The sequence below is a fragment of the Podarcis filfolensis genome, assembly GCF_964270895.1.
Source record: "Podarcis filfolensis genome assembly, chromosome: 1".
NCBI classification, from domain to species: domain Eukaryota; kingdom Metazoa; phylum Chordata; class Lepidosauria; order Squamata; family Lacertidae; genus Podarcis; species Podarcis filfolensis.
This window is the reverse complement of record NC_139604.1, coordinates 132,122,749-132,146,169: the sequence shown is the minus strand read 5'-3', so window position 1 is coordinate 132,146,169 and position 23,421 is coordinate 132,122,749. Positions and strand designations below refer to the sequence as shown.

General features: G+C 46.9%; 2 protein-coding genes across 3 annotated transcripts in view; one reads left to right on the top strand and one right to left on the bottom strand.

Annotated features, from left to right (window-relative positions):
• ERO1A (endoplasmic reticulum oxidoreductase 1 alpha) overlaps positions 1-6,365 on the top strand; it is a 37,033-nt gene extending 30,668 nt beyond the window's left edge. The window contains exons 13-16 of the mRNA XM_083617112.1: positions 2,045-2,114; positions 3,908-3,994; positions 5,243-5,376; positions 5,797-6,365. Of these exons, the coding sequence (XP_083473238.1) occupies positions 2,045-2,114; positions 3,908-3,994; positions 5,243-5,376; positions 5,797-5,857 (352 nt within the window). The 3' untranslated portion in view covers positions 5,858-6,365. The remainder of the gene's footprint in view (positions 1-2,044; positions 2,115-3,907; positions 3,995-5,242; positions 5,377-5,796) is intronic.
• Positions 4,708-23,421, bottom strand: part of GPR137C (G protein-coupled receptor 137C) — a 30,330-nt gene continuing 11,616 nt past the window's right edge. The window contains exons 3-8 of one of the 2 annotated variants that reach the window (XR_014549165.1): positions 21,891-22,119; positions 18,899-19,048; positions 17,496-17,621; positions 16,443-16,552; positions 12,663-14,433; positions 4,708-4,766 (exon numbers count right to left, since the gene is read on the bottom strand). Coding sequence is in view for 1 of the 2 variants with exons in the window: in XM_083618557.1 (XP_083474683.1) it covers positions 14,268-14,433; positions 16,443-16,552; positions 17,496-17,621; positions 18,899-19,048; positions 21,891-22,119 (781 nt within the window). In the remaining variant the exon portion in view is untranslated. Of the gene's footprint in view, positions 4,767-10,576; positions 14,434-16,442; positions 16,553-17,495; positions 17,622-18,898; positions 19,049-21,890; positions 22,120-23,421 lie in introns of those variants that run through there. The other variant, XM_083618557.1, reaches the window with a different exon arrangement.

Below are 23,421 nucleotides of genomic sequence, written 5' to 3'. Positions count from 1 at the left end.
GTATAATGAGATAAGAATCCAATGTCTTTGTTCAGACCAGGTCTCTCCATGGTTTTAAGTTTGGTAATGAGTTGCAATTCAGCAGCTTCTCTTTCCAGTCTATTTCTGAAATTCCTTTGTAGTAATACAGCTACTTTGAGATCTTGTATAGAATGTCCTGGGAGATTGAAGTGTTCTCCTACTGGTTTCTCTGTCTTGTGATTCTTGATGTCCGATTTATGTCCGTTTATTCTTTGGCGTAAGGTTTGGCCTGTTTGTCCAATATAGAGAGCTGAAGGACACTGTTGGCATTTGATGGCATATACAATGTTAGACGATGAGCAATTAAATAGTCCTGAGATGGTGTGTGTGATGTTGTTGGGGCCAGTAATCGTGTTGTCCGGGTGTATGTAGTGATAGATTTGAGGCTGGTGAGGACATATGCGATGGGGCTTCCCCTCCCTCTGCTGGCAAATCTGTTCCAGAGGGACTCCCAGTCCTCAAGAGCAGATTTGGGGGTTGGTTGGTGGAAGGGGGCTGCAGGGGGAGTGAGAACAGGCTAGTAAGGGCTGACATGGTAGAAGTTTATAAAATTATACATGGCCTGGAGAAATATAATCATAGTTATAATTTATTATTTGGGTTTCCCCAGCCGCTCTGGGCGGCTTCCAACAAAGATCAAAAATACATTAAAATGTCACACATTAAAAACTTCCCTGAACAGGGCTGCCTTCAGATGTCTTCTAAAAGTCTGGTGGTAGTTGTTCTCTTTGACATCTGGCGGGAGAGCGTTCCACAGGGCGGGTGCCACTACCGAGAAGGCCCTCTGCTTGGTTCCCTGTAACTTGGTTTCTCGCAGCGAGGGAACCGCCAGAAGACCCTCGGAGCTGGACCTTAGTGTCCGGGTAGAACGATGGGGGTGGAGATGTTCCTTCAGGTATACTGGGCCGAGGCCGTTTAGGGCTTTAAAGGTCAGCACCAACACTTTGAATTGTGCTCAGAAACATACTGGGAGCCAATGTAGGTCTTTCAAGACCGGTGTTATGTGGTCTCGGCGGCCGCTCCCAGTCACCAGTCTAGCTGCCACATTCTGGATTAGTTGTTTCTGGGTCACCTTCAAAGGTAGCCCCACGTAGAACGCATTGCAGTAGTCCAAGCAGGAGATAACCAGAGCATGCACCACTCTGGCGAGACAGTCTGCGGGTAGGGAGGGTCTCATCCTGCCTACCAGATGGAGCTGATAAACAGCTGCCTTGGACACAGAATTGACCTGCACCTCCATGGACAGCTGAGAGTCCAAAATGACTCCCAGGCTGCGCGCCTGGTCCTTCAGGGGCACAGTTGCCCCATTCAGGATCAGGGAGTCCTCCCCACCAGTCCGCGGGCAGAGAAGTTTTTCTCCTCCTAACACTAGAACTGAACCTGAATGTTGGAAGATTCAGGACAGAGGAAAGAAAAATCCTTCTCGCAGTGCTGAGTTAAACTGTGGAACTCCCTCCCACTGGAAGCAGTGATGGCCACGGACTTGGATGGCTTTAAAAGAGGATTGGGCAAATTCCAGAGGAGGGGGCTATTGATGACTTCTAGCCGGGATGGCTCTTTTCTGTCTCCCCAGTTGACAGCAGCAATGCTTCGCAACACCAGCTGCTGGATACCCCAGGAGGGGTGAGATGCTCTTGAGTTCGAATCCTGATTCCTAACTTCCTACAGATATCTGCCTGGCCCCTGTGAGAAGAGGATATTGGACTAGAGGGGCCATTGGCTTGACCCTGCAGGCTCTTTTTATGTTTTTAAGCAACTAAACAGCACAGCAAACAGATAGGCTAACTTGCAGTTTTTTAATGTCTCCGAAGGTATTGATTTTATACAGTGCTTTAAAAAAAAATGTTTAGGGGTTCTCTCATTTTCCTGCTCATATTGAAATACTGCCCCTCAATGAGGCCAAACTTCGATTCACAAAATGTTTAGGGGTATGCGTACCCCCCCAGAAAAAAGCACTGTTTTTTTGTAAATGGCATGTCAACGAAGGACTCCAATTATAAACGATGTTTCGTTTCCTCTTTAGATCGTTCCCTTTGCACTTCAACGAAAATTCGCTCTTTGCTGGGAGCCAAAAAGAAGCGGCTAAATTGAAGGTAAGATTCTGTCTCTGGTGGCAAACAAAACACTTTTTTTGGGGGGGGGGTGGCATTTCCCATTTGCACAGCAGAATTTACTGTGTCTCTGCTGCAATTATGGCAGTGATCATTATGTGAAGCTCAGAGGGCGGGAATGGCTTCCTCCCCCATTATTTTATGGATCTTCATATGTATAGGAGGTGATGTCTTGTACTCTGACTGCAGAAACTAGTGTGATGTTACTGTAAGGTTACCAGATTTTTTTTCAAAGAATCCGGGGACCCTTTTTTTTTTTTGAAAAGAAAAAAACATTTATTTTTATAAAGTTTTTGGTTTTGTTTTTTTAAAAAATAAGAATAATATCTTCTCTTCTGTGGTCTCCTCTATTGCGCTGCCTTCCTCTGGGTCCCAGCCTGCTCTCTTGGAGCACTAGCCGCCATGGAGTAGTCTCGGATCGGGCCTGGGCTCGGCCCCGTGTCCTTGCCCTCCCAGTGTTCTCCTACCTCTCCCCTCTTTTTTCTCCTCCCTCTTTCTCTCTCTTCCTTCTCCTTCTCCTCTCCTCCTTCTCCCTGCCTCAGCTCCGGGGTTTTCCTGGCCCCGGAGCACCGCTGGGCAGTTGGACGGGCGGCCAGGCGCTCTTGCTTCCGGTTCAATTTGGGTTGCGGGGTGTGTGTGTGTGTGTCAGCAGTTCCCCCAGTTGACACGCCGGGCGTCCCCGGTTCGCCTTCGGCAGTGGCAGCAGTCAGCAGCCTGGAGCCAGCCTGGTAGCGCAGTTGGCTCTAGCTGGCTTCAGGAGCTGCCTGCTGCCATGGCGCCTGCCATTTTGCCTCGCCAGAAGTCTCCATATGATGTGTCTTGTGCCGTTGAACCAATCATGCAACATTCCTTCCGTACTAATAAATCTGCAACACTTAAAATATAAATCCGGGGACATTAAATGAAATCCGGGGACAGATTTTGTCCGGGGACAGATTTGTAAATCTGGGGACTCTCCCAGGAAACGGGGACGTCTGGTACCCATATGTTACTGAATATTCCATCGGCACCTAGGGGGCGGCAGGGAGCCGTCGTTGATGAAATGTTCCATGTCTAACTTCTGTGAGGGAAGTGTAGCTGTCAGTTTGGCTGGGAGGAGAACTGCCCAGAGGCCGCATAGGAGCAGGAGCTGTGTGGGAGGGGGGGAAGTCTGGAAATTCCAAAAGGGGCAGGAAGTCTGGAAATTCCAAAAGGGGCAGGAAGTCTAGGGCAGCCTGCAGCCCAGGGGTGTCAGGGGAGAGGGAAAGATGGGAGAAAGGGGTTGGCGGAGAGACAAAGATTTTCAACTCTATTCTCACTCCACTGCTCTCAAGTGGCCCCCTGATGGACTGCTCCTATGGAATGTGGCCTTTGATGGAAAATAAGGCCCCCACACCAGGTCTAGAGGCAGGTTAGTCAAAGGAAAGGGGGGGTGAGGAAGCAAGGGAGGTGACTTGAAGAAACCTGACGGAAATGGAGGTGGAACGGAAAAGACGCATTCAGAAAATGAAGCTTCCACTCAGAATCCAGAGGTTTGCCGCATCAAGACCCTGGCAAGAGAAATTCTGCCTAAAATTTAAAGAGAAAAAATAATTCTTTCAGATCTAGTTTGTAAAATCACAGCAGTAGCTCGGACTGGCAAGTCCTAAAGGGGCAGAGAAGTGTGCTTGTATGTGTTGAATTCCCGCACGTTTATACGAACCAACCTGGAGTTTCTTAGCAATCGGGTGAAAGACAAACCAGTGGACTGCTTTCTAACGACATTTTCTTCTCTCTTTCCCTCCTTGCCAAACCAGGAAGAATTTAGACTCCATTTTAGGAACATTTCAAGGATTATGGACTGTGTTGGTTGCATCAAATGCCGTCTTTGGGGAAAGCTGCAAGTAAGTAACAGTCCCCATCTTTTCTTCCTTCCCTCGCTCCTCACAAAGATTTTTCATTCCTTTGCACATTTGCTGCAGGCTAATGCACACAGGAGGGACGCGGGTGGCGCTGTGGGTTAAACCACAGAGCCTAGGGCTTGCCGATATGAAGGTCGGCGGTTCGAATCCCCGCGAAGGGGTGAGCTCCCGTTGCTCGGTCCCTGCTCCTGCCCACCTAGCAGTTCGAAAGCACGTCAAAGTGCAAGTAGATAAATAGGTACCGCTCTGGCAGGAAGGTAAACGGTGTTTCCGTGCGCTGCTCTGGTTCGCCAGAAGCGGCTTAGCCATGCTGGCCACATGACCCGGAAGCTATATGCCGGCTCCCTCGGCCAGTAAAGCGAGATGAGTGCCGCAACCCCAGAGTCGTCCGCGACTGGACCTAATGGTCAGGGGGTCCCTTTACCTTTGCCTTTAATGCACACAGGTATAGTCTGCTAAGAACTTAAAAGTTTTGTTGTTGATCATCGCAAGCCACCCAGGGAACCTGTTTTGGCTGAAGGGCAAATACTTCAGTTTTTAATAGTTAAAATAAGGCTTCACTATCCTGGTGCTGTCCAGATGTTGTTTGACTACCACAGAAACATAGAATTATGGAATTGAAAGGGACCTTGAGGGTCATCTAGCCCAGGCATAGGCAAACTCCAGCCCGCCAGATGTTTGGGACTACAATTCCCATCATCCCTGACCACTGGTCCTGTTAGCTAGGGATGATGGGAGTTGTAGTCCCAAACATCTGGAGGGCCAGAGTTTGCCTATGCCTGAATTCTAGTCCAACCCCTTGCAATGCAGGAATCTCAACTAAAGCATCCATGACCGATGGCCATCCAACCTCTTCTTAAAAACCTCTAAGAAAGGAGAATCTTATTACCTCCCGAAGGAGACCATTCCACTGTCAAACAGCTGTTACTATCAGAATTTTTTTCCTGATGTGTAGTTCGAATCTCCTTTCTTGTAACTTGAATCCATTGGGCTCTAGTGCTCTCTTCCAGAGCAGGAGAATACAAATATTGTAATTCCTGACCCTTTAGCCATGCTTGCTAGGGACGATGGGAGTTTAAGGTTATAGCCAGGGGTGGAGATCCTCAAGGCCAGGGACTGAATGTGGCCCTCCATGCCTCTATCTGGCCCTTGGAATTCTCCCCAGGCCACACCCCTTCATTGGCCCTGGACAGGTAGACGTAACCCAATTCTTGTTCCTGTTGTGTACAGACTCAGGGCTTGGGAACAGCTCTGAAGATCCTGTTTTCTGAAAGCCTGATAGAAAACATGCCGGAGAAAGGACCCTCGCCCAAATTCCATCTAACGAGGCAGGAAATTGTGTCCCTCTTCAACGCCTTTGGAAGGTGAGTGTGAGGTTTCGTGTCTGGAAACCTGCAGCTTCAACATCACACCAAACCATGGTTCTCACTAACCATGGTGCAGAGTGCAAACCATGGTTTGAGCTTCCAAACATACATACATACATCAGGTGATCCATGATTTACAGCTGCTTGTTAGATTCCATTTTCTGTCCTCCCAGCTTCTCTCTCACTTTCCTGGTTCAGCTAGCTTTGCAGACGGTACGGTAGACTCTGCGAGTGTAGCTTTCTCCCGATTGAAGTGCAGAGTGTTTGAGGACCGGGACATTTGCAGGGAAACCAAAATGCTTGTTTACAAAGCTATTGTGGAACTGCAGGGTGCAGATGGCTCTGCCTTTTGCCTATGTTCCAAGTCCAAAAGCTACCTAAGATCACGCTCTTTCCCTCTTGTGTCTCCCAATTCAGGATTTCAACAAGTATTAAGGAACTGGAAAACTTTAGGAACCTGCTGAGACCTCTCCACTGAAGCCATTTCCTGATAAAGACTGGCACTCCTGTTCTCCGCTGATGGTTGCTGCATCGTGGCCAGGCTAGCCCCCCAACCCCACCCCGATCTTGGCAAGAAGGGGGAGCGTGGGACTGTAAACCAGCAAACTTGCTTCCCCAACTTGCGAGTTTTATACTGGCTGCAACTCCCGATGCAAGACTTAATCTTCCAGGGCTTCCTGGTCCTGTCGTCTTTGTGATCTGCCGTGCAGCGTCTTACGTGAACGAATCTCTCTCAATGGTGGAAGGCAAAACTGACCTCGGTTAAGTAATCCTCAGCCTGCAGTTTTCATTTAAGGATTTATGAAGTGCCTTTCTGGATCAGGCCCAAGCCCAGAGGTTCTTTGCAAGGATCCTGGTACGGTGCCGCCTCTGTTTTAGGGGGTGCAATGGAGATACCGCTTCTGGAAAAAAACCCTGCTTTTGAACCATGTCATTTTAATTAGATGATAGAACTAGCAGCTGCCCTTTAAAAAGACTCCCCCCCCCCCAATAAATGCAATTAAACTCAAACTCAAGTTAGCTCTAAAGCAGTGGGTAGCACTCCCCTTTGGGAGTTTTGGACTAGAATTCCCACCCAGTGGCGTATCGTGGAGAGGGTGGTGGTCCACAGGGGGGGGGGTTGCCCTGGGAGCAAAATTTCAGCACTCGGTTCCATCACTGGGCTCCGTTGAAAATGGCTTGTCCATGCAAACCAGGAACTGGTGATGCACACTGTTAGGAAGCTGAACACGCATGCGTATTCCGTCCATTTCCCTGCCTCTGCGCAGCCCCGGGCACCGGCAACCCACGCTAGGCCACTGCTCCCACCATCCTACCTAACCATTGACCGCACTGCGAGGAACTGGGAGTCCAAAACAGCCAGGAGGGGGCACCATGTTAACCATCCGTTGCTCTACAATGCTGTATGGCACAGTACTCAGGGAGGTACGGTATATGAAGCACACTCCCCAGGGAGATATCTCCATCTGAGCACACCTGGATACAGGCCAGATCTGGCCTACGCAGACATTTGCTCTGCTGCCCCAGGGATCTTCTGGTGGGTCAAATATCTTCTCCCCTATTCTTTTGGGAAATCCTTATAAGAGCTCTGTAGTGTACCCTGGTCACAGGCCTGTGCTTCAGGTAAGCTGATAATCCGCAGTTGCAGACTGCCCTTAGAGCACAGTGTAAAGGTAAAGGTAAAGGGACCCCTGACCATTAGGTCCAGTCGTGGCCGACTCTGGGTTGCGGCACTCATCTTGCTTTATTGGCCGAGGGAGCCGGCGTACAGCTTCCGGGTCATGTGGCCAGCATGACTAAGCCGCTTCTGGCGAACCAGAGCATCGCACAGAAACGCCGTTTGCCTTCCCGCCAGAGCGGTACCTATTTATCTACTTGCACTTTGACTTGCTTTCAAACTGCTAGGTTGGCAGGAGCAGGGACCAAGCAACGGGAGCTCACTCCGTCGCGGGATTCGAACCGCCAACCTTCTGATCGGCAAGTCCTAGGCTCTGTGGTTTAACCCACAGCGCCACCCGCGTCCCTAGCTGCTATTAAAAGGCAAAATTACGATGGATGTGACTTGACATCTTTTTCTAAGAGAAGGGTGACCTCCATCCATCTTCATGGAGGTTAGAGAAACATTCTCCTCCTCTCGTAACTCATGCGCACCCAAGGAAGCTGCAAGTTGGAAGAGTTAGGGTGGATGAAAGAAAGTGCCTCTTTGCACAGCGCATAGTTAAGACTGGAGAACTCGTTTGCATAGGAAGAAGCAATGACCACCAGCCTATAGGGCTTTAAATGAGGATTCCCGTATGTTCCGGCGTACAAGATAATAATAATAATAATAATAATTTATTATTTATACTCTGCCCATCTGGCTGGGCTTCCCCAGCCACTCTGGGTGGCTTCCAAAAAAAATATTAAAATACTGTAATACATCAAACATTAAAAGCTTCCCTAAACAGGGCTGCCTTCAGATGTCTTCTAAAAGTCTGGTAGTTGTTGTTCTCTTTGACATCTGGTGGGAGGGCGTTCCACAGGGCGGGCACCACCACCGAGAAGGCCCTCTGCCTGCTTCCCTGTAACTTGGCTTCTCGCAGGGAGGGAACCGACAGAAGGCCCTCGGTGCTGGACCTCAGTGTCTGGGCAGAATGTTGGGGGTGGAGACGCTCCTTCAGATATACTGGATGAATTTTTATTCCTGGAAAATCACCCCAAAAGTCGGGGGTTGTCTTATACGCCGGGTATACAGGTTGGGATGGAGAAGGGAGAGCTGGTGAGCAGTGGCACGCCTTCTGCCGTTGCTACTCCTCCCTCTCCACAGAAGCGGATGCGAAAAGTCCTTCCAAGCGCAGCGCTCGCCCGCCCACCCGCCAAACACCTCGCCTCAGGCTGCTGCTGCGACGGCAGAGGCAGCGGAGGGGTGTGCTCTGCCCCTGGCGACGCTCAAACTCTATAACTCTAAAACTGAACATCAAAAAGTTTGGGTCGTCTTATACACCCAGTCGCCTAATACGCCGGAATCTACGGTAGGCAAGTTTATGGAGGAGAAGGCTACCAATGGCTGCTATCCAACCAACAAAGACTTCCCCTTCAGGCATCTGATTGGCCACTGCGTGAACAGGATGACGAGCCATTGGTCTGATCCAGGAAGGCGGTTCTTAGTATTTTTGGTCCCAGCACTGAACCTGAACTGTCCAAGTGCCCTTTTGGGTTTCTTCCGCCCAACCCTTCTCTCTCTGCTTAATGTTACCTCATTTGACAAAACGCTTCGCACTCTGGAACTGCAGCGCCGGTCTCAGGAAGAAGAGAGAGGCTCCCGAATGATTTTTTACTGTGAATGTTAGCAGAAAAGGGCAACCCCCCCCCCAAATTTCTCTCCACTTCTCCCGAGAAAGGAGAAAGGAATTCCGAGCAATGATTTGTGCAACTGTACTCGACGTGCTGTGAGCTGCAGGGGGAAGTGATGTGGAAAGGACTCAGGTTTGTAAAAAAAAAACCAACCCCAAAACGTGCATGAATACAGAAGTGGGACATACAGACCTGAAACAGAACGCTCTTGCTCTTTCATTTTATTTTCCTGAATTTGCGTTGCAAAGGGGGGACTTTGGGTCCCTCTGAACTCTACAGTTCTATGATTGCGAAGGGCTCCCTGGGTGAGCAAAATGATGTTCCCACACTGGTATGTTTCCTTGAAGAGATGGTTATTATTATTTATTGAATTAAATACAGTGGTGCCTCTGGATGTGAACGGGATTGGTTCCGGAGCCCCGTTGGCATCCTGAAGCGAACGCTCTGCGCGGGTCGCGATTTGCCACTTCCACGCATGCGCGTGATGTCATTTTGCGCGTCTGCGCATGCGGCGAAACCCGGAAGTAACGCGCTCGGTTACTTCCGGGTTGCCGCAGAGCGTAACTTGAAAACGCTCAACCTGAAGCACATTCAACCCGAGGTATGGCTGTACTGCCCTGTACCCTCAGGTCTCGGGGCGCTTCACAGATAAAATCAGAATATAAAACCACAAAGTACATAATCAAAATAAAAGGTAACTGGCCATTAGGTCCAGTCGTGGCTGACTCTGGGGTTGCGGCGCTCATCTCGCTTTATTGGCCGAGGGAGCCGGCGTACAGCTTCTGGGTCATGTGGCCAGCATGACTAAGCCGCTTCTGGCGAACCAGAGCAGCGCACGGAAACGCATTTACCTTCCCGCCGAAGCGGTACCTATTTATCTACTTGCACCTTTGATGTGCTTTTGAGCTGCTAGGTTGGCAGGAGCAGGGACAGAGCAACAGGAGCTCACCCCGTTGCGGGGATTCGAACCGCGACCTTCTGATCGGCGAATCCTAGGCTCTGTGGTTTAACCCACAGCGCCACCCGTGTCCCAGTCAAAATAAAAACAACCACCCAAATAACAACTCCCCCCTTCCCCAGCAAAAGGAGCTTTAGGTGGTGACATGGTCTGCCTCATTTAATCCCCACAAAACCCCTGTGGGGTAGGCTAGGCTGAGAGGCTGGCCCAGTGGGAGCTTCATAACTGAGTGGGGATTCGAACCTTGTTCTCCCAGGTCGAAGGCTAACCGCTAGACCACACTGTTTCTCAGAGCTGACCCGTGGAAACTAGCAGCACTTGAGGCTCCCCCCCCCCCAGCGGTAGGTGGGAACTGGCACATTCTTCATCCTGCCTCCAGCTATTTCCCCCAATCCTGCTAATTCCCCTCACTCCCAAAAACCTCTACATCCGTCTGCTACCCCCTCCAGCTGTTTTGGTCTGTGCCACAGTGGCTGATGGGAATTGTAGTCCAAAACAGCTGGAGAGCACCAGGTTAACAAAGGCTGCTCTACTTGCAGGTACATGCAATTTATTTTTTTTAAAAGCGTGCATTTTTGTTGGAATTATCAGACATTGTAAATACACTGCCTTTGGGAAGGGAGCATTCGTGACCCGTGGCAGAGAATTCCATTTTGTGTCCCGTCCCCCCTTTAAAAAATACTCTACCATTCTAGGTACAGATTTACCAGCTTTTGTTTACAAAGTTCATGTGGGTTTTTTTGTTTTGGTGCTTTTGCAGATTTCTCCATTCCCCGCCCCCCCCCTTCTAGTTTTTTCTTCTCCATCGCAATAATCCTAAACCCTCTCCTTCCACGAGCTGGGACAAGCTGTAAAGGTTGAAGAAAAGCAAGGAAACCAAAAGCCGAGCCTTTGAAAACTCCCGTCTCACAAGATAAAAACAAACCTTTATTTTCAAAACATGAATGGCATTACAGTTCAGAGTGAAGGAGGTTTAAGCGTGGGCTACATTCATTAGGCGCAGCCAGCCGAGGGCTGAAGGGACAGCTGGCAAAATGGCGTCCCTCAAACCATACCACGAACGGGCGAACTCTCGCACGTTGCGGGATTTCTCCGTTTAAATAAGAAGCTGTCTGCGAGAACGAAAAGGGCGCCCACCTCTCGTCAGCCATCACTACTTCTCCGTTCTACAACCCCACCCTGCTGTCCTAACCGGCAGTGGCTCCGACGAGTGGGAAAGATCAGGTTTAGTCGATGCAGTTCAGTGCAAAACGTTGGATAAAGAGCTCATAGCCCTTAACACAGTGCCCTCTTCCCGCCTACAAAACAAAAATTATAAAGTGCTCCCAGTGCATTTTAAAACTCTTAAAAGCGGAAAAGAAAAGGGTGGGTGAGGGGGTGTTAATAGCGCAATCTGCCTTGGGTGGGTGAAGGAGGGCAGCACAGAGTTCGAGACATGACTTGTTTCACCCGAGTCAGGGATTATTGATGCCGGGGTGGGGTGGGGTTCCTAGTCACACATTAGCTTGGGATAGGGAGGGAGAGAGAGCGCTTATCTTGACGCACAACGCCAATATGGCCTTTTTCAAGAGATGCTTAAAATTTGGCAGCTGTCAAATCTCACATGTCGACACTAACATGTTTACGAATCCGCCTCCCCTACCACAAAGTGCGACATGAGGTTGCCTTCAAAACACAGTTTATGAAGCTGGCTTGTTCCAATCAGATTAGCCACAGGTTAGCACTCGGACACAATGCTAAACTGGTTAATTTAAATTTTAAAAAGCAGTGAAAGCTACATTGGCGGAGGAGAGCACAAGTCTGGCAGGGTGGAGACCCTAGGCTTGGCCCTGTAACAGTAAACTAGAGTTTAATGGTATATCTCAATCTGTAGCCACTCTTGAAAAGTTGCCAGCACTTCGGTGTGACTTCAAAAACTGGTGTAACATGTAGTTTTCCTTCTCAATCTGTGAACAGGAGATACACCCCTTATTCCAGCCAGATATCCTCACGGGGTATCAGAATTAGCTTGCGAATTGAAAGGGACAGCTACACAGTTCTACCCCCGGGAAGATAGCTTGAGGTCTGAAAAGCAAAAGAGCTGCTGGAATGAGAAATGTTTCTCTCCTAAGCAAACGCTTACAGATGGCACCTGAAGTTTTGCTCCATGAATACCTTGAGGGGGGGAAATATCCTTTTTGTCCTGGGGCTGTTAAGAGTCTGCTAATGGAGATGAACCTCCACACATTTCCCAAAGCAGCCTCTGAACTAAGTCCCAAAGAGCAGCAAAATGCGCTGGTTGGTCAGAGTGAGCTGAACAGAAAAAAACAGAGTCAAGAAATCTATGAAAAGTCAAGAAATCTGGGGCAACCCAGCCCAATGGGCGAGGAATAAATAATAAAATCATTATTATTAATATTACACAAGAATTGCCTTGCCTACACTGGTTCTACCAAACGTCTGAATTTGTGAGCACAGCGCTAGGAATGGACAAACGTCTCCCAGCAAGTCTTTGCAGGTTAGCGTCACTTGGGAGTGGAATTTGCTGACAACCTCGATGGCTTTAGGCCCCCAAAACAGCTACTCTCCAACACATGACCTCAGCCCAGGGGTGTTTCTTTGGGGGGGGTTTGGACCCACCAGGTGCTGTTGAGCTACAGCTCCCATCAGTCTCAGCAAGCATGGCCAATGGCCAGGGATGTTGGGAACTATAGTCCAGTTGATGGGTGAAAGATTCCCCAGATCTCTGAAGAGGCTGAGCTGCAAGCAGGTATTTGGAGGGCGGGTGAAGGAGCTTGTGCAAGACCCTAAATTTGTTCCGGCACTTTCGCAAGCACGACACAACCCCCCCCCCCAACAAATTCTAAAATCGGCACTTTTTGCTGAAGTCACGTTCGCTTCGAGCAGGCATGGCCAAACTTGGCCCTCCAGCTGTTTTGAGACTACAATTCCCATCATCCCTGACCACTGGGTCCTGTTAGCTAGGGATGATGGGAGTTGTAGTCCCCCAAACAGCTGGAGGACCAAGTTTGGCAAGATACTGCCTCCTACCTCTCAATGTTAGGGATAACTCACCTGGTTCTCAAACTGCCTGAGAAGCAGAATGCGTGCAACCTGGTGGAACAGAGAGCTCCAGTTCTGGACCTGAACTTCTGTGCAATGGGGACGTGTCTTCATTCCGTCACAAGGGAGCAGAATCAGATTTTTGCAGCCAGAAGGTGGTGGAAATGACCCAATATAAGAAGGAGTTCATCCAGCCTGCCTCTTGACCCTTAGGGAGTCTTCACTTTATCCCACGCAAGAGTGTACATTCCCAGCTTGGATTTTTTAAAAAATGGAGGGATTGCAGCTTCTCTAGACAACACAGCTGTGTGCATTATAAACAGGCAACTGCCCCCTATCCCCTCTGCTGAGAAGTATGACTGCCATGAACTGCAAAATCTTCCAGAAGGTGCCATCAATGGCTACACTTCTCTATTAAGAAGAAGCAGGGACTGATGGAGAAGAGGGAAAGTTATCTTCAACTCTGCTAGAGAGTACAAACAAACATTTTCTCCACTGCAGATGACAGCCCTATTTCGTGATTGCTAAGGAGTCCAGATGCTAACCGTGCTGCTTCCCAGCTGCTAAGCGAACCCTAAGAAGGCTCTCCCATCCCGGACCACACCTGTAGCTGGCTGGCTAAAAGCAGCCGAGGTATCAACCTCAGCTGCTTCTGCAATATCCATATCAAGCATGCAACTAGTCCCCATGGAGCCATTCTGTCATTAAAAAAAATCAAAATAAAGCACCACTGAGTAACAGCTCTGCTTTCCCCAGTGTGTGAACCAAGTTTTTTAGTTTTATAAATCAATGCTCAACATAAGTCAGTCGGTCGCAAGGGGCTTCAAACCACATGCAAAAAAATATCGATATGAAGAATTGGCTTCAACAGCCCCAGGAATAAACAGATTGATAGTAAAGCATAGCTGCAAGGTGACTTAACCCTCGTGAGACCACGACACTTGTGCCACACTTGTTAACATTCTTTTTTGTGTGTTATGGTTTCCCCATTTTAAAACTCTGAAAAGTTTGGAAGCAAGGAATTCCCCACCCGACCCGAAACGTCCCCACCGTTGGTACGCAGAGATGCTCCAGTCATCGCAGGAAGACCGAACAAACTTCCCCAGCTATGGATGTGCAATTAAAAGGGTTACCCAGAACCGTCTTCCCGAGCTGATGGAAACAGTTGACTGGGAGAAGGAGCGTTCCTTGGGAAAGTTCGGTTAAAAGTGCAAATTATCAGCCATCAAGGTCTGCCAGCAAAGGTCTGTGCTGCTGTTTTCGGTTGCCAAGATGGTATCCTTATCTGGAAGGCCCGACCCACTGAAACGAAATACTATAGGGCTGTGGTTCGACCTCGCCGGCTTCCATCATTGCAAGTACCGCTTGGCAAGAATAGTTGGCTTTGCAAAGCTCCCGTCCTTCCGTTCCCATGTCCCGGAAACCTTGGGAGTCGCGCTAGGTATTTGGGGACCCAGCGGGGAGCTGCCACCCGAGTCCTGCGCACCTGGTTGGAGCCCTGCTCCGTCCGCTTCCCACCCAGGCGCAGCCCCCCAGAGGCGCGCGAGTTCCAGTCCTACGGCACCAGGCGGGGGTTCGGGTGGCTTCTCGAATCCAGGCTCCCGTGGGTGAAAAGCAGCGGGGCCACGTCCATCGGAGGGGCCACCAACGGCGGGATCATGGCGCAGCTGTCGCTCCCCGTCAAGGAACCGTACCAGCCAGAGCTCTGGGGGGTAGCCAAGCTGTGGAGAAGGAAGAAGACAGGAGGGAAGTCCTGCGTGTCCTGGAAAACCAGTCCAAAACCAAATGCACCAATGAAGAAATGGGTTTCCCACACCCAAAACTGACTGTGCAGGCAGGTTGAACTGCACCAAAATCCCTATTTTCCCTTAGCTAAAATGCTTTAACTTGAGCTCGTGAGCCAAAAACCCAGCTGTATAAACAAGTGCTAAGAGCCCTCTCCTTTATCAGTTTGTGATGGCAAGAATGGCCTTGACTGTACCAGTAGAACAGGGAAGACACGTCTGTGCCTTATCTTATGTGCTGACCATAAAAGACGCACAGACCTAGTCTGGGAACAGCGCCAGAGGATGTTCTTGGAGATGGTGACCTCTTGCTCCAAGATAAGAGTAGGAACAGGAAGATCCTTTTATGGTCAGAAGTACAGGAAGAAATATCCTTTTATGGTCAGAAGTACAGGAAGAAATATCTTTTTATGGTCAGAAGTACAGGAAGGAAAACCCTTTTATGGTTAAGAGTGCCGGAGCAGGAACATCTGTGATGTCAACCTGCGTGTATAGGCTGACGTGGCTGGATTCCTGGGGAAGGAGGGAGAGGGTGCCTGGAGGATATATATACTGCATGAAATTTCTCATTTCTTTGGACTTGCTGTGGACTGACCACGCAAGTGCCTTTCTGCTGTTCTGGAGAGCAGAAATAAAGAACTGTTTCTCTGAACCAACCCTCGGTGTCATTTGACTTCCTTCCTCCTGTCCAGGAGCAACGCAGACCCAATCGGTGAACTCCAATAAGGCTACACCTAAACCAGTGAATGGCCAAACTTGGCCCCCCAGCTGTTTGGGGACTACAATCCCCATCATCCCTGACCACTGGTCCCTGTTAGCTAGGGATGATGGGAGTTGTAGTCCCAAAACAGCTGGAGGGCCATGTTTGGCCATGCCTGACCTAAACAGTCTTGGCCCAGTGTACCTGAAGGAGTATCTCTGCCCCCATTATCCAGCCCGGACACTTGAGGCCCAGCTCCAAGGGCTATCTGGCAGTTCTCTTCCTGTGAGGCAGGGTGGATAAAAATCAGTGATTTTTTTAAAAAATAAAAAATAGGATTTTTCAAAATTTAAATCAGATTTTTTAAAATTTAAATCGGATTTCTTTTAATTTAAATTGGATTTTTGTAATAAAATGCTTTTGGAGGAAAAATCATTCTAAAGGTAGTTTTCTGTTTAAGTTACATTATAGTCTGTTTAAGTTAGGTACGTTTTTCACGTGTGCTAAAACTCAGTCTTTTTTAAAAAAATAATTGTTTAACCACATCAGTTAACAAACATGGATACATATGCTATATTGCTATTCTTTTAGTTAAAGAAATTGTTTATATTGTTTATATTGTTAAGGAACTGATTATTTTTCTCCTTCCAATAAAGTACAAATATAAACAGTTAATTGATTAAACCTCACAATAATTTCATAATAACCTGTCTATGTATTTCTAATAGTATGACCAAATCAGTAAATTTTGATATTGTAAAAGCTACTCTGAAAATTTATTATTACAAAAATGAAACCTTCATCTGGTTGTAAATATTAAGACTATACCAGCAAGAATGAGTATGTCTGTAAAAAAAATAAAAAAATAAAATCAAGTCTTAAAGATGTAAATCAAATCCACCCTGCTGTGAGATTATAGGGAACCAGGTAGAGGGCCTTCTCGGTAGTGGCACCCACCCTGTGGAACACCCTCCTGTCAATGAAATAAACAACTACACAACTTTCTAAAGCAGGCATAGGCAAACTCAGCCCTCCAGCTGTTTGGGGACTACAACTCCCATCATCCCTAGCTAACATGACCTGTGGCCAGGGATGATGGGAATTGTAGTCCCAAAAACATCTGGAGGGCTGAGTTTGCCTATGCTTGCTCTAAAGCATGTGCTCTACCCACTGAGCTACACAGCCCTTCCCTACACTTTGAAGTGGGCTGCCGACAAAACGCCCTCTCCCCCGTCAACCGCACTACCTTCCTCCGCTGAGCCTCGGAAGGTCGTCGTCACTGTCGTACCGCCTTGGATTGTCGAAGAAATAGGCGCGGGAGTTGTAGCTGTGGCTGTTTATCATTCCAGCCGGCGCCTGTTTGGTTAAAAGAGGCTGTTAGCTAAGTGAGCAAAACAGACAGCGATCTTAGAACATGGGTCTGGGGTGCAGAGCATCCCACTTAGGGGGAGATGGGGAGGAAAGTCTCTTTTAATTTCCTTTTCCTCTTTCAGTTGAGGGCGGGGGGGAAACCTTGCAGGATTTGGTTTTGATATAAAAATGTGTGGAGCTTAGCATTAGCTGAAAAAACAACTTGTTAAACGAATGTGCTGCCAAAGACATATAGCACACAGCATATCAGTATGTAATGAATGATGGTTTGCAGGGTTAAAGAAAGAAAAATGGTGTAAAAAGTATTATAGAGGTAATCTACATTAGACACAACAACTTAGAAAGAGTAAAAATTTTGAGGTCTTAGAACAAAGGAAGGAAGTCAATATGTGTATATGTATGTAATGATTAGATTAGAATGATGATACGGTTTTATTTGTAGATGTGTGTTTCTGTTTTTTGTGTTTTTATTTTTTTGTATTCTTTTTTTCTCTTTTTTTTCTTGTTTGTACTGTTTTATTTTGGATTCAATGTTTGCAATTTTTGTTGTCGTTTTGCATTGAAAATAAAAAAATTGAAAGAAAAGAAAGAAATGTAGCACACCCACAACCCCGCCAAAATCCTATTTTGGAGGTATTTTATCTTACGCACAACAAATACGAACACACACAACTCCCTCTCAGTGGTGAAATTTTGTTTTCCTCATGGTCTTCAATACCCCACCAAACAAATATTAAGCGCCTCTTGGATATACTGTGCTGCTTCTTGCCACTTCCATTATTTCCGCTCTAACATTTTTATTTGCTTCAACAAAATCTTTTTTAAAAAATAATCATTTCCTTTCGAAGCAGTCTTCACAGTTTGAGGGGCACGCTCTGTTTTTAACTGGGAACAGGAGCTGATCCGCGCAAACCCTGCGTGATCGTACCAGGTTCTGTGCGATCCTCTGAGCCCGGAAGAAGAGAACCAGGAATGTTGTAGGGACAAATTCCCAGAGGAACAAGACGACCCCAAAAACCACGTATTCTTCGCTTCCGGCTTCTTCGCCTCGAACCTGCGGGAACAGGACATGGATTCAAGTCCAGCACTCAAGGAGATAGGTTACAGTGGCCAGGGGTCGGCATACTTTTTCAGCAGGGGGCTGGTCCACTGTCCCTCTGACTATATCTTTGGGGGGGATAAATGAACGAATTCCTATGCCCCACAAATAACCCAGAGGTGCATTTTAAATAAAAGCACAGATTCTACTCCTGTAAAAACACCAGGCAGGCCCCACAAATAACCCAGAGGTGCATTTTATGAATAAAAGGACTCATGTGAAAACACGCTGATTACTGGACCGTCCGGGGGCCGGATTTAGAAGGCGATTGGGCTGGATCCGGCCCCCAGGCCTTAGATTTGCCTACTCATGGGCTACGCTGTGTCTGGGACTGTCCTTGATGACTGTCCTACGAGTACAGACTTCCATTGCGGGACACCTCTTATTTAGAAGATTCAGGAACGATAAGAGAGAAGGTACTTTTCAACATGGTGCACAGTTAAACTATGGAACTCATTGCCACAGGAGGCCGTGACGGCCACCACCTTAGATGATAAATAAATAATAATAATAATAATAATAATAATAATAATAATAATAATAATTTATTATTTATACCCCGTCCATTTGGCTGGGTTTCCCCAGCCACTCTGGGCAGCTTCCAACAGAATATTAAAATACAACCATCTATTAAACATTAAAAGCTTCCCTAAACAGGGCTGCCTTCAGATGTCTTCTAAAAGTCTGGTAGTTGTTTTTCTCTTTGACATCTGGTGAGAGGGCGTTCCACAGGGTGGGTGCCACCACCGAGAAGGCCCTCTGCCTGGTTCCCTATAACTTGGCTTCTCGCAGGGAGGGAACTGCTAGAGGGCTCTTGGAGCTGGACCTCCGTGTCCGGGCAGAACGATGGGGGTGGAGATGCTCCTTCAGGGATACTGGGCTGAGGCCGTTTAGGGCTTTCAAGGTCAGCACCAACACTTTGAATTGTGCTCGGAAACGTACTGATGGGTTTTAAAAGAGGATTGGACAAATTCATGGAGGAGAAGAGGGCTATCGAGGGTTGCTAACCACGAAGGCTGTGCTCTGCCCCTACAGTTGGAGGTAGCAAAGCTTCTGAATACCAGTTGCAGGAAACAACCTTGGGGCAGAGCGGGTCTTGTGTTCGAATCCTGACTGGGGGTTTCCCACAGGTATCTGCTCAGCCAAGACAGGATTTCTGGACTAGACGGGCCACTGACTCTTCTTCTGTTCTTATATGGAAATTCGGAAACACCTGGATCAAGCCCACTGACCTTATCCGAAAGGTTATCCCAGCCATAGTTGAATGGGCTGGGCACGTGGTCCGGCGAGATCGCCACCGCCACCAGGTTATAGAAAGCCCTCGAGGAGTACAGGAGGACGACGACAGATCCCACAAGCAAGGCTTGGCAGACAGATGTGCCCTAGTTTTTTTTAAAAAAGAAAAACACATATACACTGAAAGAGGGCATTAAAAATACAGCAAGTTGGTGCTCAGATCTTTCTTCTTAAGTGGTTGTTTTTACGCTGGGTAAATTGTTCACGAGAGAACTGAACCGGAAGAGCTGTTCATCTTTCTTTCTTTTAAGAAAAACAGCTTTTAAATATTTGAACATGCCAAGTTCACAAAGAATCAGATGCGACAGAGAAGGAATCTCTTACTCTACCAGCCTCGAAGATGGAGAGGATGCTCTTACTATTTTATTATTTGGCCCAGACACTTATCGTATTTTTTGCTCTATAAGACTCACTTTTTCCCTCCTAAAAAGTAAGGGGAAATGTGTATGTGTATTATGGAGTGAATGCAGGCTGTGCAGCTATCCCAGAAGCCAGAACAGCAAGAGGGATCGCTGCTTTCACTGCGCAGCGATCCCTCTTGTTGTTCTAGCTTCTGAGATTCAGAATATTTTTTTTCTTGTTTTCCTCCTCCAAAAACTAGGTGCATCTTATGGTCTGGTGCATCTTATAGACCGCAAAATACGGTATTTTCAGACACGAGATAAAAGCAACCGGTTCAGGCATGGAGCGAGGGGGGGGGGGGGAGCCGAGACGCCATGTCCTTAGAGATCGTCGCCCAGGGTAGAGACCTGTCTGTTCTTGCTTCGGTTAAGCCCGTAAAGCTCCGTGCACAACGGACTGTGCTCCATGAATAATCTATGCTAATTGATGCAAATTTATTCAGGGCTACTTTGGTGTGTGTTTTTGCCGATTCCGTACGGGCAGCCTGCTCTTCCAAAACCAGATACGTGTTGGAACTTGAGAAATGGGCTGCAGGGTCACGGAAGGTCACCAACATTCCACAGAGGCATGAAAGGGAAAGAGTCACAGAGGCAGGCAGTGTCCATAAAAAGAGTTGTGGATGGGTAGGGAAATGAAAGTGGCTCTTGCTCTGCTGTCAGACTCAATAATAATTATTATTATAATAATTTATTATTTGTACCCCGCCCATCTGGCTGGGTTTCCCCAGCCACTCTGGGCGGCTTCCAACAAAAGATTAAAAGAACATTAAAACATCGGTCGGTCATTAAAATGTCCCTAAACAGGGCTGCCTTCAGATGTCTTCTAAACATCAGAAAGTTGTTTATTTCTTTGACATTTGATGGAAGGGCGTTCCACAGGGCAGGTGCCACTACTGAGAAGGCCCTTTGCCTGGTTCCCTGTAACTTGGCTTCTCGCAGCAAGGGAACCACCAGAAGGCCCTCAGAGCTGGATCTCAGTGTCCGGGCTGAACGATGGGGGTGGAGACGCTCCTTCAGGTGTACTGGACTGAGGCCCTTTAGGGCTTTAAAGGTCAGCACCAACACTTTGAATTGTGCTCGGAAACGTACTGGGAGCGAATGTAGGTCTTTCAGGACTGGTGTTATGTGGTCTCGGCAGCCGCTCCCAGTCACCAGTCTAGCTGCCGCATTCTGGATTAGTTGCAGTATCCGGGTCACCTTCAAAGGTAGCCCCACGTAGAGCGCATTGCAGTAGTCCAAGCGGGAGATAACTAGAGCATGCACCACTCTGTCGAGACAGTCTGCGGACAGGTAGGGTCTCAGCCTGCATAGCAAATGAAGCTGATGAACAGCTGCCCTGGGCACAGAATTAACCTGCGCCTCCATGGACAGCTGTAAAATTCATGTTAAATTGCTGTTTTAGGGGTCATTTTTAAAAGTCTGGAACGGATTAATCCGTTTTGCATTGCTCTCTATGAGAAATCGTGCATTGGTTTTGGAACGCTTTGGTTTTGGAACGGACTTCCGGAACGGATTAAGTTTGAGAACCAAGGTAATAATAAACAATAATGTTGTTGTTGTTGTTTAGTCGTTTAGTCGTGTCCGACTCTTCGTGACCCCCTGGACCAGAGCACGCCAGGCACTCCTGTCTTCCACTGCCTCCCGCAGTTTGGTCAGACTCATGTTTAATAATAATAATAATAATAATAATAATAATAATAATAATAATAATAATTTATTATTTATACCCCACCCATCTGGCTGTACCACTGTACACAAAGAAAATGAGCACTTCAGCGTTAAAGCTGGCCTTGCCTCTACACCCTGGTGTGTGGCAGATTCCAAAATTCAGGGATAATTCGAGGCGGTGGAAGAAGATTGGAAGAAATTTAAAGACTCTCTACAGAAATATTGCAAAATTAATGAATGTTAGAATGATGTTGGATAGAAATTAAGTGGTTTCCAGCTGTAATGCTTTAAGAATATGGAACAAGGGCATAATTAGGTAAAAAAATAAATAACTAAAATGGTGTTGGATTGGAAATAAGTGGTATTAGTAACAAAGTTAATAAGAATATGCAAAAATGAATTGATAATGGATGAAAATACTGAGTTATAAAATGTTAAGTTATAGAGATAAGATAAATGAAAGAGGGTAAGGATTTGCTGATTTGATTATTTAAATGGGAATACAAGAAGGGGAGGTGTGAGGAAGTCAAAGAAACAAGCAAATGAGTTTTAAATTATGAAAAAGAATTGTTTTTAATTTTTTGTATTTTTGTGTGTGTGTGTTTACTCTTACTTTTTTCTTGTTTTTTTTATTATGTGTTTTTGTATATCTGTTTTTTGTAAAATCTTAATAAATATTTCTTAAAAAAATAAATAAATTCAGGGATAATTCAATTTTCCACTTTAACAACCACACCCTAACTTCGCGGAGACCAGCCACTCAACGTCACTCCTTGGAAATGGGAGACTTTAAGGCGAGGAAAAACAACAACAACAGCAAGAGCAACAACAAGCCAACCCACCAACCCACCTCCCTTACCTTGGACTCAAGGTAAGCGTTGGCCGAAGACATTTTGGACAGCTTGCACATGAAACAGGCGAGCAGGACGGCGCAGAGAATGAAGAGGCTGTCGTTGATCAGAGCCCGGGTGAAAACCGCCCACCGCAGCTGGTCCTCAGGGAGGTCGCCATGCGCCAGCAACGCGCACGTCAAATTCACAAAGACGAAGAGGAGGCTGGTGAGGACGGCACCCACGTATAGGGTGGCCCTGGAAACAGAAACAGAAGGTTATCCCATCCGTGTCCCAACGTGGAGGCCTTCTGGTCATCGGACCCCAGCTGCTGTCTTAATTGATGCTTCCTGGGAGGAACGGGACATAGCCAGGGCCGGATTTAGGTTTGATGAGGCCCTTAGCTACTGAAGGTAACAGGGCCCTTTATATGTCCAGCTGTCCTTTGTCAACAACAAATTGTCGCTGGTTTTCGTGTTGAATATATGCTATATGGTAATTTATGGACCTGATAGGTATCTCAAGCCATGCAACCAGTCCATGCAGAATGTAGGCACCCTATATATAGAAAGGAGCAAACCAGTGATATTTTAGGGAGCAGGCTAGCAGGCGAGGTCCATAGCTTCTTACATCATAGAAGCCTACACAACACAAAACACTGTTGCTGTATGTAGGTTTTATTTCATTTGTTTTTTATCTTATATTTTGGAAATGTACAGCCAGGTTTTCTTTCTTTAAATTTTTTTGGGGGCCCCCAAGAGAGTGGGGCTCTAAACTATAGCTTGTTTAGCTCATACGTAAATCCAGCACTGGGAGTCGTAATCCCATTTAACAACTCTTGGTTTGGGGCAACTGGCTAAAATGTTTCAATTTTGGTTCCTCGGTTTTGTTTTCGCCGGGGTGGGGTTGGTTAAATGTTTAGTTGGATGTTATTTTAATTTGGGTATAGATGTAAACTGTTTATTCTTATTCTTGGTTTCTATTGGTTTATTTATGGTCTGTATAAGAGATTGCAGTTTGTTTTTTATTTTGATAAGATTTTTTTTTAGTTTTCAATTACAACAATCCAATAGCCTAACTATAACAATGCCAATTATAATGCAATTAATAATAGCAATCATTGAGATGCCAAATTATACAATTTAGGTGCCCCCCACATGCTAGAATTAATGGTTTGATGATTTTCTTTGTTTCTGCATTTCAAAATCTGATAAATTTTAATAGATGTTCTGGTTTTTTATGTTTAATGTTTTATTATGTTTTTATATACGCTGTAAGCCACCCAGAGTGGCTGGGGAAACCCAGTCAGATGGGCAGGATGTAAATATTTTTTTAATTTATGTTTATTATATTTATTTATATTTATATTTATAATATTTATATTTATATTATTATAACGATACCTAGAAGCACCATGTTGGCTATTCCTGCCTTAAGGCGCAGTAAGGCATTAGCTGCAGGAGACAAAGGGGAAGGAAAGGGGGCAGAGAGGACCCCAGTGGGGCGAGATGGAAGCCAAGTGGGGAAAGAAATCTGTTCAAGTACAGAGCGTTAAAAGCC